Genomic DNA, 13,205 nt, shown 5'->3' with positions numbered 1-13,205 from the left:
TTGAAACACAGCAGTGCATGTCAGGATATTCAGTACCTGAACAGAGGCATGTGGGGCTTCCAGTGAGGCAGAACCCGGGCCACAGAGTCCCTCATCTGAGTCTGGGCTCCCATGTAGAAGAACCCGTCGTGAGCCAACTTCAGCGCTAGCAGATCCGTAGGGTGCTCCACCAGTATCTCCTCCCATGTGTCACAGGCTTTGGGGAAACTCCTGCGACAAACAACGCCGTTAAAGCTGTTACTATTTTTGTTGAAAATAGCAGACGATGGATACGTTTTGATCTGCTTTAATCGATCAATAATTAATTTTGATCGATAAAATTCAATTTACATAAGCCCATGTATGCTTCTGTACCATTTCATCGAGTCTTTTTCATAGATCCGATTATATTTTACAAGGTTTAAGGAAATGTAAAGTTTTTTAACTTGGTTAGTTTTAACTGCTACCAAAACCATCTAATGACCATTCACCGCATTTATCCGACACATGGATATTCCCCAAGATACCCATCAGCAGATCTACAAGCTCACAACAATGCAGTGCATTGTGATCTTGTAGATCTGCTATTTTTGCCTTTGTATAATAAAGTAAAGTATAACATATATATTTCTTTGGTTAAAACATGAATTACATTTTTTGTTATAAAGTTAAAGCTCTAAATTCTGATAGTAATTATTGCAACAGAGTGTTTGTTCAGTTAGAGGGGTCTCCCCACCCTCTCCAGCTCTTTAGTAAACGTGTAAATGTGTTTCAGTTCCATTTTTCTCGGGTCACTTCATCATTACTTCCAACTTCGTTTATCCTACAATTTGTAGTAGTTATCTCTCCTGACTGGATGAAATTGGTGAACCAAAAAGAAGAAGAGTACTGCTTAATAGTTTGACTGCTGGATAAAAATATCGCAATCCCCATTTGACTGCCTCGTTTTTCACTAACCTTTGAAGAACCACCGCGCCGACATCATCGTTCCATTTCATGAAAATCCGCCCATGTGTGATCCTTTGTCGTCGTGTTGAAAAATAATCCAAACTGCCGATCAATAACAAAGAGCGTAGGACAGAGCCACTCATAGCGCGCCGCCATTGGAATACATTGGGCTTCAATTTCCCAGAAGCCTCAGCAAGCCAGTGCGACTGAAAATGTTCCGGACGTCACCTATCCCACCCTGTCCGATGGAAACCCCGTAAGTCTTAAAACATATTAAAAATGCGAATTAAACAATGAAAACATAACTCGGGAAACTCGTTAATGGGAGGGAAAGTGTTAACTCCCAAATGTTGTGGACTGCAGACCTGTAAAGAAAATAAATCCAGTCTTTGATGACAAAATAAATTAAGGATTTATTCTGAATTTCTGACCAACGCATATCGACCGGTATCCCGACCTGGAAATACATTGTCTGTGTGAATGAACTGGAGTGACACAGAGACCCTTTTACTGAACAAACACTGTATATCAGAATATATGGCTATTTAACAGAAAAAAACATATATCACGTAGTGCACCTTTAAGTGCTTAACTGCAGAGCAATAACGTCCAACACCAACGTATCAGAATGTTGATCTCTCTAGATGGAGAGATGCGGGAGCTGAAATATTGCCTTTCTTTTCCCATGGACAATACTGTGAAATCAAATGTCTTCTCCATATAATATCAGAGTACTGCTGGGAAATAAAGATGTGGGGAGGTAAAACGCTAATATTACCTGCCAGTCGGTGGCAGGTAATATCTGCCACCGACTCTCTCTCTATTTTTCACCGATCAAAAGCGCAAATACTTCGGCGTATGCTGCAAAGGTAATAAAACAATCTAGGCAGCGTAGAATATTTGATTAAATAGCGGGGAACGCGGGTTAATAATATAGTTAATAATATAGCATCCTATTTTCTGAACATTTTTACAAGTGCAACGCCTCCGCCACCACCAGCTATGGGATCCTTACAACTCCTCTCCATTGACCTCGGTTACAAGCAGGATTTTCAAAGCTCCATAACTTGGAAACTACGAGTGCTGTCCTTGGTGATCGTCATCCATCCAAAGCTCGGATGTCATTTGTGACTTTGTCTTGCATCGCTCCCGAGTCCCGAGTCCCGACATGTAAACGTTTATGGCGAGATTTAAAAGTGTGCACTAATGCTAATGATAGCCAATGGTTACAGTGAGAGTGTGCAGGGGGATACAGTGGGGATGAAAATGATCCTCTTAAAGTGAACGCAGGCGCTGGCACAGCTTAACTACACTAATGCTACCCCCTGGCACCTAGCGGCACAGAAAGAATTAACATGCAGTCTCTCTCTGTGTGTCGTACCTTTTAGAGCAGTGGTTCCCAAACCTTTAAGCCCACGACCCAAGCGGGAAATTAGATGTTTGCCCGGGACGCAAACTAGTGAAAATAGCAGATCTACAAGCTCACAATGCAACCCATTGCTTGGGAACCAGTGCTTTAGAGAAGTGTTCCATGGCTCTAACATGCAGTCTGTCTCTATGTGTCCTTTAACTTGTCTTAGACAGCATTTTATGTAGACTTAGATGGCAGTTTATGTAGACTAGATTTTATGTAAACATAGCACTGATATATATATATATATATATATATATTTTATATATATATATATATTTTATGTAAACATAGCACTAATATATATATATATATATGCATTTCATTTTATAGATACTCCACTCTTACATTCTTAGCTTACGTATGATTCATGATAACTACTTGGTATGTATATGATGTATTGACATGCTTTTTGTTCTTGCTTAATGTAAATCGCTCTGGATTAAGAGTGTCTGCTAAATGCCTAAATTGTAAATTGTCATACCCATTAGAGAAGTGCTCCATGGCTCTAACATGCAGTCTCTCTCGGGGGGTGAGGTGGTCCTGGGCAGAGGCCATCTCCACTGTAGTCTTCACAGCGCTGGCCAGACGCTCGTTGAGACGCACAGAGCTGCCTGTCCCCACAAGCTCCAGTCCGGTGCTGATCACATGTCCCATCACTGCAGGCAGGACAGGAACACACAACACAACGCCTTGCATTTACACTGCAGTAAACATTATGGTACTGTAATAGAACCTCAGTCAAAACAAATAACCCAATTCAAATTCGGAAAACGTTATAAAGGACACCCTGAAGGCCTGCAGTGTCAAAAGTTGTGGTCGAGGTCCAGTGACTTGGGAGGCCGATGACGCCCAACACCGCTCCAACTATCGCTCTGCAGTCAAGTATGGGTGTAGCAGAGTCTGAAAAGTGCCCAAGTCCATGAAGCCAAACTGAAGCGACAGCTCCGCAACACCAGAGCTACCGGTCATTCCGTGCAAGGATCGGCCTCATCAGCCATCTTCACACCCACAAGACATTTTGAAGACACATGGTCATCTTCGCAAGCGAGGGACGAAGATAATTCATCTGTCTGTCCCTTTCTATCCATAATGATAAAATTATACTTAGGCTTCATTTTACAAATAATAAAGAGAAACAATTGTGCACAACAATAATTAATCAGAAAAGATTAATACATGGCAATAGGAAAACATATCTATCTAACTTTCTTTTTACAGTGCATCAGTTATTAGCATTTAGGAGGTGGATGGAAGACAGGTAAGTGTACATTCTATAACAGGAAACAGCAGGTGCAAGTGCTGCACCCCACAGCACATAAAGTAGGTTATGTTAGCTAAATGATGGCACCATTAGCATGAGGTGAGAATGCTCGCCTATGGTATGTATGTCACTGCACAGCAGTACAGCTTACTCACATCCAGTCAGTGGTGGCTCCTTTAGCAATAGGTCTGGTCTAGATACCCTGTTACAAGTAACAGTCCTGCATTCTAAATCGTACTGAAGTCAAAGTGCAAAAGTATTTGCATCATATGTAACAAAAGTTTAAAAAAAAAGAAAGAAAAGAATATATATATATATATATATATATATTTTTTTTTTTTCTTTAAGTGAATTACCATTTCAGAAACATTATATAGGCCATCATGTTATTGGACTATTGATCATTAACCAAGCTATTCTAAAATAGCCGATGTACAAGCTCTGCTATTTTCAATAAAATAAGTAACTTAACAAATAGAGCTGTCAAATAATTGTAGTGGGAGTAAAAAGTACAAGATTTGTCTCTGAGATGTAGTGGAGCAGATGTATAAAGCACTGGAAGACAGACATACTGAAGTCAAATGAAAGTGCCACGAAATTGCATCCTGAGTACAGTAGACTTGAGCGAACATACTTAGTTACTTGACACCACCGCATGCAGTCTATAGTGTTCTCTCCTGTCTTATTGGCATGGACGGAGTCGACACGAGACAGAAATAATAAGGACTTCAGCTCAGACTCCTGTCTGAGCTGAAGTCCTTATTATTTCTGTCTCGTGTCGACTCCGTCATCATGAATAATGTGAAGGTGAGGAGACCGGCAGTCATAATGATCCCACTGCATGAAAAGGGAATTCATTCTCTGGTCCTAGTATAACTGCTGCTGACAAGAATGGTCTTTGTTAGCACAAGCACTTAACCAGCAGTCTTATGCACTGTCTATCACTGCTTATTACCCCGTCAGTTTGTCATTATACTTGTGGTTAGTATAGTGCTGGGAAATATATAGATATTATATTCATATCAGGACATGAGACTAGATATCACCTGGTACTTTGGTTTTCACAATATCGGGATAAGATGACATAAGTTTAGTCTTTGCCTGGTTTTAATCACTTAAATTTGAATTATATATTTGAACATGAAATAACCAAATCTGCACACCAGTGAGCAGAATGCTGCTCCCATCGTGGGTATAATTTATTGGTAATGTCAGACCTTGATATATCATCACAATATATCTATCTTTTGGTAAAAACATATGTTGTCCCCATCAGTCAGGAGAACCTATTTATAGTTCGGTACAGACACTGTAGTCTACTTGATTTGATAGGTTAGGGTTAGTCTAATAATGACCTCCCTCTTACCAAAGTGGGGATCAGCTGCCTTGACTTGTAGAGTATATACTTGATAATGATTTCATAGGAGTCTAATTGCATTCCCTCAGGCTCTTACCAAAGTGTGGATCAGCTGCCTTGACTGTAGAGTATATACTTGATTTGATAGGAGTCTAATGGGATTCCCTCTTACCAAAGTGTGGATCAGCTGCCTTGATTGCAGACATGCATCCTTCAACCCCTCCCATGGTCTCGTCATTACGCCAGGTCACATACTGCATGTGGAACAGAACTCAATCAAAGCCTATTCATTGCCACCTTTATGTAATAGTATTATTATAATACTAATAATAATAATAATAATACATTTTATTTATAAGGCACCTTTCAGGGCACTCAAGGTCGCCGTACAACAAGTTAAAAACAGTTGACATAAAACACAGTTCAAAGCAAAAAGCAGACAGTAATGTATAGCTTGCAACTTGGTTGTTATTGTATTGACTATTGTATTGTTTGTATGAGAGAGATAGAAAGAGCCTGTATACTCGTATTAGTGTATTCTGTGACCCCAATCTACACTGTCAAACAATCATCAGTGTTTATTTAACTATACGTGTACAAATGGAACCATATGGACCCGTTTGTACACTCTTGGAGTTACAGACACATACTGTGTAGGGGTTTCTAACAAGCAACATTAATTTAGCTGATGAGGACCCCCAGGAACCTAATCAAGGAGGACCCCTGGGGGCCCCAGACCCCACGTTGAGGGAGAGAGAGTCAGAGAACACTAGTGTTGTACAGTGTACAGTAGTGTTGTTAGGGGGAATAAACACAGAAGTACCCGGTAGAAAGTGGACTAAGAAAGGGGAGGAACGAAACAGAGTTCCTGTTTTGTTATGGTTTTTTTTTTTTCAGATTGGAGAATGAGAGACAGAGACAGAGACAGACAGACGTGTTAAAGGGTAAGACCACTTTTGTAGAGGTTTGGGTTGTGTAGTTACCTTGCCATGATGTAACTCCAAATGTGGACAACAAATAATAAAGAAAAAACACTCCAGTGATTAGAAATTGATAATTAAAAATATGCTCCTCATTGACTTACGTTGTACACTGAAACAGCTCTCAAAGTCACTCTTTTAGTGCGTAAAAAAACAAAGTTGATTCAGACAATATAGAGCATCACCAAAACTCATGCTGTTTTATTTATTTATTTATATAAAAATGTTAACAACTTCCTGTTGATTTTACCATTTTATTAGGAAGAAACCCCGGACTGGATCCGGATCTTTAAATAATAGTAAAAACAGGAAGTTAACATTTTTATAAAAAATAAATAAAACAGCATGAGTTTTGGTGGTGCTCTATATTGTCTGAATGAACAATGTTTGTGTTTGTTCACATACTAAAAGAGTGACTTTGAGAGCTGTTTCAGCGTACAATGTCAATGAGTAGCATATTTTGAATTATACATTTCTAAACACTGGAGCAATTATTTTTGATTTGTTGTCCACATTTGGAGTTACATCATGGCAAGGTAACTACACAACCCAAACCTCTACAAAAGTGGTCTTACCCTTACCCTTTAAGGTCCTAAACACACAGTACATCAGGCTGCCTGCAGGTGTTTGAGGAGGACCTTTAGTACTCTACCTGGGTGAGAATGGCATCATAGATTTTGCAAGCCTCATTACTGCTGGTGGACAAGGGAAGACCTTCTGACCTCCAAGCCTGTTAGCAGACAACACATTGACTTCACTGTACACCCACCAACAGCAGACAACACATTGACTTCCTATCTACAATCTCACAACATGTGAGTTTGTAGGTCAGGCAATTGAGAGATTTGGTGCAAAGAGGCGGGGCAGAGGTAGCCATGATCATATCATATATATAATTTATTGGAACTGACTTATAAAACATTGTAATGCAGAAGAATGTCACATAAATGCAAAAAGTTGCATATATAAAAAATAGGCCACATTGTATTGATTTTCGTTTTTTTGAAGGTCACAAAATTTGCTATATTTTCCAAAATATTAAACATAGAGACTTGCAATTAGCAATGTTGTGAATAACCACTATTAAACAGAAGAGTTTGAGCGTAGGTAATTATCATCGAAAGACCATGCCACATCCCCATTACATTATTATCTTCCCTTTTTAAATATATCGTATTGATGTTTTTTTTTAATCAAACAAACGAGACGAAGACATACTTTTAAAACCTGACATAACCAATCAGAACAGGAAAACAAAACAATACAATACAATAGGAGCTCATCTTCACCATAGACAATAAACTCACCTTTCAGACCAATGCAGATAACATCTACAAAAAGGCAAGGCAGCGGCTTTATCTTCTCAGGAAACTGAGAAGTTTTAATGCCAGCAAACAAACCCTGACCATGGTCTATAGATCACTCACTGAGAGTGTTCTCACTTTTAACATCGTGTCCTGGTTTGGGAATCTCTCAGTTAGAGATAAAAACAAGCTCACCCAGATAGTCAACCAGGCAAGTAAGATCATTGGAGACAAACAATTGCAACTTCAGGACATATACGTACAACCGCTCCATAACCTAAAAAGCAATTCAGATTTACAATGATTCTACCCATCCTCTTCACTCTGAATTTGACTTGTTGCCATCGGGCAGGAGGCTTAGGGCAAACTTAGCTAAAAAGAAGGGTTACAAAACTTTGTTTGTGCCTACTGCTGTGGACATTTTAAATAAGAAAATGTTGAAATAGTCTAATCGCCACTGCTCATGATCACTGTTGTTGTGTGTGAATGCATTTTTATATAGTATTTTAATGCACCTGTGTATTTTTTGTAATGTTTTATTGTTGTAACTGACTGCCGGTGTGCCAAAGACGAATTTCCATTTTATGTCAATTTAATGGACAATAAAGTTTTCTTTATCTTTATCATCCATAGTTCAATACAAAGTCACATCCAGTCACATAATGAGGCAAATGCCACCATCTAGTTCAAACGACCTGATCCCTAAGCCTAATCACACTTTCAAGGGTATGTCTTCCTGAAAACCAATTTAGTGGATGGTGTCATATTCAGAGATCATTAATCATAGATATAGTAATCATCACTTGCATGGTCTCCTAGACCTAGATCATCAGGGGTATTCTGGTAGTCCTTCAATCGACACATTTGGGTGCACTTCAGTCCATTCACAAATCACAATGCAAGCACAGTTTGGAGCACTGCATGACTTGCGGCAGTCTCAACTGAGCAGATTTAGCACAGATTCTGGAGCAGGTAATCCTGACCTCCTTACTGTCATTGCCAACAGTCCACCCATGTCCAGTTGGTTCAGAGGCTTCCATTTTAATAATAATAATAATAATAATAATAATAATAATAATAATAAAGCAAGCTTTATTTATATAGCACCTTTCAAGAACAAGGTCACAAAGTGCTGAACAACAAGAGCCTAGAACATATCCTACATCCAAAGGCAACAACAAAAACACAGAATAATGGCACATCGGTGAAAAACAAGGTGAAAAAATACATCAGAAAATCACAAGAAATCACAACGATAAAGGATTAAAAGCAGCTTTGTAGAAATGGGTCTTCAGGAGTGAGCTATAAGAGCTATATGGGGGCTTGAAAGCCATATAGCTGCCTGGTAGTTGCCCCCAAGTGTGTGCTTCCATAAGCTGTTACTGCATGGTGGAAACTGTGAGGAATCTGTTTCTCCTTTTTTCCCCCACAGAATATTAGGTATCGACATTCACGTGATGTCTGTGCAATTTGTCTTCTCTGAATGGTAGAGGTGACATGTGAATGCCTCCATCTCTTTGTGTTGCTCCAACTGTTGCTCAGTCATATCAAAGTTCCCCAAACACTGCTGTAAATTTGGCATCTTCTTGTTTAGGATGTTCATGGGTTTCACTTTCCCTTTCCCAACAAAGGAACAGAGTCACAGCCTGTGAATGCCAATGCATAAATCAATCTCATGTTGACTTTCAACTGCCTTGATGTCTATATTGACAGCGTGCTGATACCTGTACCGCTTTGTTGAAAAATGGGGCACTGTAATATGTGACCAAGACTTAATGCCGTGATAAGAATATCTGCAGCTATGATTACTGCCTCATAGCATTTGTCTGCTGCATGCTTGGAATGAAGCAGAACCGATGATCCGATGCCAATTCTGGTACTTTTCAGTGATATTCTTCGTTACGCAAAAACATTTTGAGCCACTGCTCCACCTCGCCCGGCTGATTACAGGCTTCAGAGCAGCTTCAGACCTGCAGACGCAGATAAACACACACCACAGACATGGAGGCCAGTGTGGATCACAGTAAACATGTAGAGAAGGATCTAGCAGAGACTCACAGCCGCTACCCGAGTCTGCTCAGAGAACATCAGGAGCTGCAGGAGGAGATGAACCTCAGCAAGGTGCTCATGGAGCAGTGAGAGAAGCAGGACAAGAAGCTTTACAAACAAATGAATATTTATCACAGGAAAATAGATGAGCTGGAAGTTCGTCCCCAGACGTCCAGCTCGGCCATCAGTTTGGTCAACATCACCCCGAAGGAGAAGGACTTCAAAGCCATGTTGGAGTTCCAAGTGGGAGAGGAGAAACGCCTGGTCAAACATCTTTTCAATAACCTGCGGCATCGTGGCGTGGTGGTCAACGGGATCCCCGGCCTCCCGGTGTACGTTCTGTACATGCGTCTTCGCTACATGGACCACACGGATGATCGACGGTGAGTCAGCGCTCTGCTCAACGCCACCATCAGCAGAATCAAACAAGTCATGAAGAAAAAAAGACTTTGAGACCATGTCGTTCTGGCTGGCCAACACATAGGTTCCTCCAGTGTATACAACAGCACAGCGGAAAAGAGGTCTTCAGCAGGGAGAACACGGCGCAGTAGAATAAGCATACTGTAGCAGAATATCAGGCATGTTGAAGCACACTGCAGTCCAGGGCCTGACGGGATTTAAGCTTCACCTCCACTCTGCTGCCCAGAGAAGAGCAGGAGAGCCTTCTGGGTCAGCTCAACGTGTTCCTCAACACCCTGCAGAACGACAGGCTCCAGGCCGACCTGATCCAACAGCTCACTAGGCATGTAACGGTACACTCAACTCACGATACGATACGTATCACGATATGAGGTTCACGATACGATTTTTCACGATATGTTCAACACAATTTTTTTTTATTTATGATTTATCTTCCCCCCAAGCTTTTCTCACAATTTTTATTTAACTACATTGCAAAAGTAGCATTACTTTTCATGTAAAATTACTTAATTTCTGTGCAACAACTGTAAACATGCTTTCATGTTTAAACCTAGCTCGAGTTAACATTTCTTCTTTTCTTTGATGGCATCTTAGGATAGATGTAGACCTATTTGACAGTGCAGAAACATATTGCCTTCCTTGATGTATTAATGAGCATCAATAACGACCATCACCTGTGTCACAGACAGCTCCCCTCTGCAGGCCTCTACTACTGAAAGTGACTGCATGGAGTCTGTCTCATTTCTCTCCAAAAGCACGTGAATTTGATGGAATATGATTACAGCTCACATTTCATATCACACACTAGCCCCCCCTAAAAAAAAAAAATCAATACATATCGTCGGGATATAATATCGATATATCGTTACATGCCTACAGCTCACCCAACAGATTTTCTACCTCATCGGTCCGTCAGCCTCAACCACCTGCTGCTGAGGAAGGATATGTGCTGCTGGAACGCTGGTTTGCAGATCAAGTACAAGTTGTGACAGTTGGAGAAGTGGCTAGAAGAGAGGCAGCTTTCATACTGCGGAGCCAAGCAAACTGTGTGTGCTTTGTGCTCACCACTGCACAGATCGTGCACATGTCACTCCAGTCATGGAGTTTGAGGAGTTTCTCCTTCATTCATCAGAAACATTCAGGTGATCTTGAAGGACAGAGTAGGATCTCCTAAGTTCCTGATGGATGAGAAGGTGTTTCTTGTCTCCTGGACCTACACCTGGTCTCCTTTGGTCCTGGACTCCATCCACATCTCGACCACCCATGGCGACCCTCCTCAACCAGATCAGACGGAGTATCGAGCTAAAGACGATGCCAGTGTGTTATCCTGCAGTACACCGGCCCATCATCTGACATCCAGAGGAATCTCATGGAGTCAATGCAGAAGAGGACCATGGCCACTCCCCAGACGAAGACGAGGATGATGAGGAAGAATTAATTGTTATATTTCAACATCAGGGAGTCTTATTGTCTCCAAGTGTAATATTGTGGAAAATATAGCCCATTTTGTGTCCAAAGAAAAAAACGAAAATACAAATATGACCTATTTTTGGAATAATTACTCCTGTATGCCTTCATTTTATATTCCCAGTACCATATGTAGCGAGCTACAGAATGAGCGTTCATTCATACAGAATGAGCGCTCATTCTGTAGCGAGCTGCAGAATGAGCGTAGGGAGAGGGCACATATGGGGCTACATATTATGCAGTTTGTCGTTGTACTTTCAAGGAAGCCGTGTGTCGTAGGCTACTATTATTTAATCACGTGCATTCACGTCACGTGTATACTCTCGTGTTGTTGTTTACAGGGAGTATCTAAAGTGGTGTTTGAGCGGTAACTTTGTTTTAGAATGAGCACGAGCTCACATTTGAATAAGTAAGAAGGCTATCATACTGTAGGCTAGCATGTTATTATTATCCTCCTGCATGTTCTTCCCTTCTAGGCTTCTATTATGCTACTGTGCTGCTATAGTGTTTGTTACTGTAACATCAGTAGCCCGCCTTCAGTTGAATACAAAGTTGCAAACTATTTTAAATGCTCTATTATGCACTTACCTCGCAGTCTCTAAAACTGTTGGCAATCATGTTGAAGAGCTGCAGACAGTGTGCAGACTTATGACTATGAGCTTCTGTTCTGATTGTTAACTTTCCAAAGTCCAACCCATATACTGTCAGATTCAAGAGTGAAGTGGAGTGGGGAAAACCTGCTGCCCCATCTGGCGGAGTCAGGTTAGGGAAAACCCGGACAGGGGATCATTTATATATAGGAACTGGATTGTATATTAAATAAGGTTATGAACTTCAACTTATATCAGTTCAGTGGTTCTCAAACTTTTTCGAACTGGGAGCCCCACCCTATTAAACTAGTAATGTTTGACCAGTTTTTAAACGTCTAAAAAGTCCTTAAATTGTCACTACACTAGTACACTGTCACCTGGGGACCCCCGACCTCCCCTGGGGTCCAGCCGACCACAGGTTGAGATGAGAACCACTGACAGTGACTGCATAGGTCGCCATAACTAATCTGAGAACCCATCGTCAAAAAAAAGGAAAAACAGCGCCCTCTTGTCTTAGGCAGGAACGAAGGGTTCGGTCTGAGCGTGTCATTCCCAGTCAACAGTCAAAACTCTGACAGGGTGTACTGGACCCTTATGGGTCCATTTGGTTTCCATGGACTCCAACTATCAATTACTTTGCTGGGGCCCTTCAAGGACCTTAGGTTTCTACAGAAACCTAGGTGTTTGTAAAGACGATTTAAAACTGGTAATGGTAACAACTGATGAGGTACTTAAACTGAGTGCCATTCAACCCAACAAGGCCACTGGCCATGACGATATTCCCTCCAAATTTCTGGCAAATACTGCGGCATGGTCATGCTGGACCTCCAAAAGGCTTTTGACACCGTGAACCAATCCATACTGGTTAACAAGCTAAAAGCAGTCAATTTGTTTTAGAATGAGCAAGCTCACATTTTATTAAGTAAGGCTATCATACTGTAGGCTAGCATGTTATTTAACGATATCCTCCTGCATGTTCTTGTTCCCTTCTAGGCTTCTATTATGCTACTGTACTGCTAGTGTTGTTACTGTAACATCAGTAGCCCGCCTTCAGTTGAATACAAAGTTGCAAACTATTTTAAATGCTCTATTATGCACTTACCTTGCAGTCTCTAAAACTGTTGGCAATCATGTTGAAGAGCTGCAGACAGTGTGCAGACTTTATGAGCTTCTGTTCTGAGAGCTTCTGTTCTTTCCAAAGTCCAGCCCATATACCATATACTTCAAAACCGCTCTCAAAGGGCACCTATGGATGGCTGCAATTCGAAACTGGCCCCCGTGAAATCTGAATCCCCACCCACCCACCCTTTTTCCCCTCACTGTATGTTTTTTTTTTCTCCCCTTTTTACCTCCTCTATGATGATTTCCTGTTTATGGCTATAGAAGTGTTTATTTGTACGTCTCTAAATGTTATGATGAATTGAACATGGTGGACC

The 13,205-nt window shown here is 41.0% G+C and overlaps 1 protein-coding gene across 2 annotated transcripts in view; it reads right to left on the bottom strand.

The window, feature by feature from the left end:
- The window catches only part of ttc38 (tetratricopeptide repeat domain 38), a 30,379-nt gene extending 17,436 nt beyond the window's left edge, over positions 1-12,943 (bottom strand). The window contains exons 1-5 of one of the 2 annotated variants that reach the window (XM_079502068.1): positions 12,872-12,943; positions 6,592-6,669; positions 5,132-5,213; positions 2,823-2,997; positions 37-210 (exon numbers count right to left, since the gene is read on the bottom strand). In XM_079502068.1, the coding sequence (XP_079358194.1) occupies positions 37-210; positions 2,823-2,997; positions 5,132-5,213; positions 6,592-6,669; positions 12,872-12,901 (539 nt within the window). In that variant the 5' untranslated portion in view covers positions 12,902-12,943. Of the gene's footprint in view, positions 1-36; positions 211-2,822; positions 2,998-5,131; positions 5,214-6,591; positions 6,670-11,767; positions 11,956-12,871 lie in introns of those variants that run through there. The other variant, XM_079502067.1, reaches the window with a different exon arrangement.
- Between the last annotated feature and the right edge of the window lie 262 nt (positions 12,944-13,205).

Source organism: Electrona antarctica (genome assembly GCF_951216825.1).
Source record: "Electrona antarctica genome assembly, chromosome: 5".
NCBI lineage: Eukaryota > Metazoa > Chordata > Actinopteri > Myctophiformes > Myctophidae > Electrona > Electrona antarctica.
This window is presented reverse-complemented; position numbering and strand designations above follow the sequence as displayed.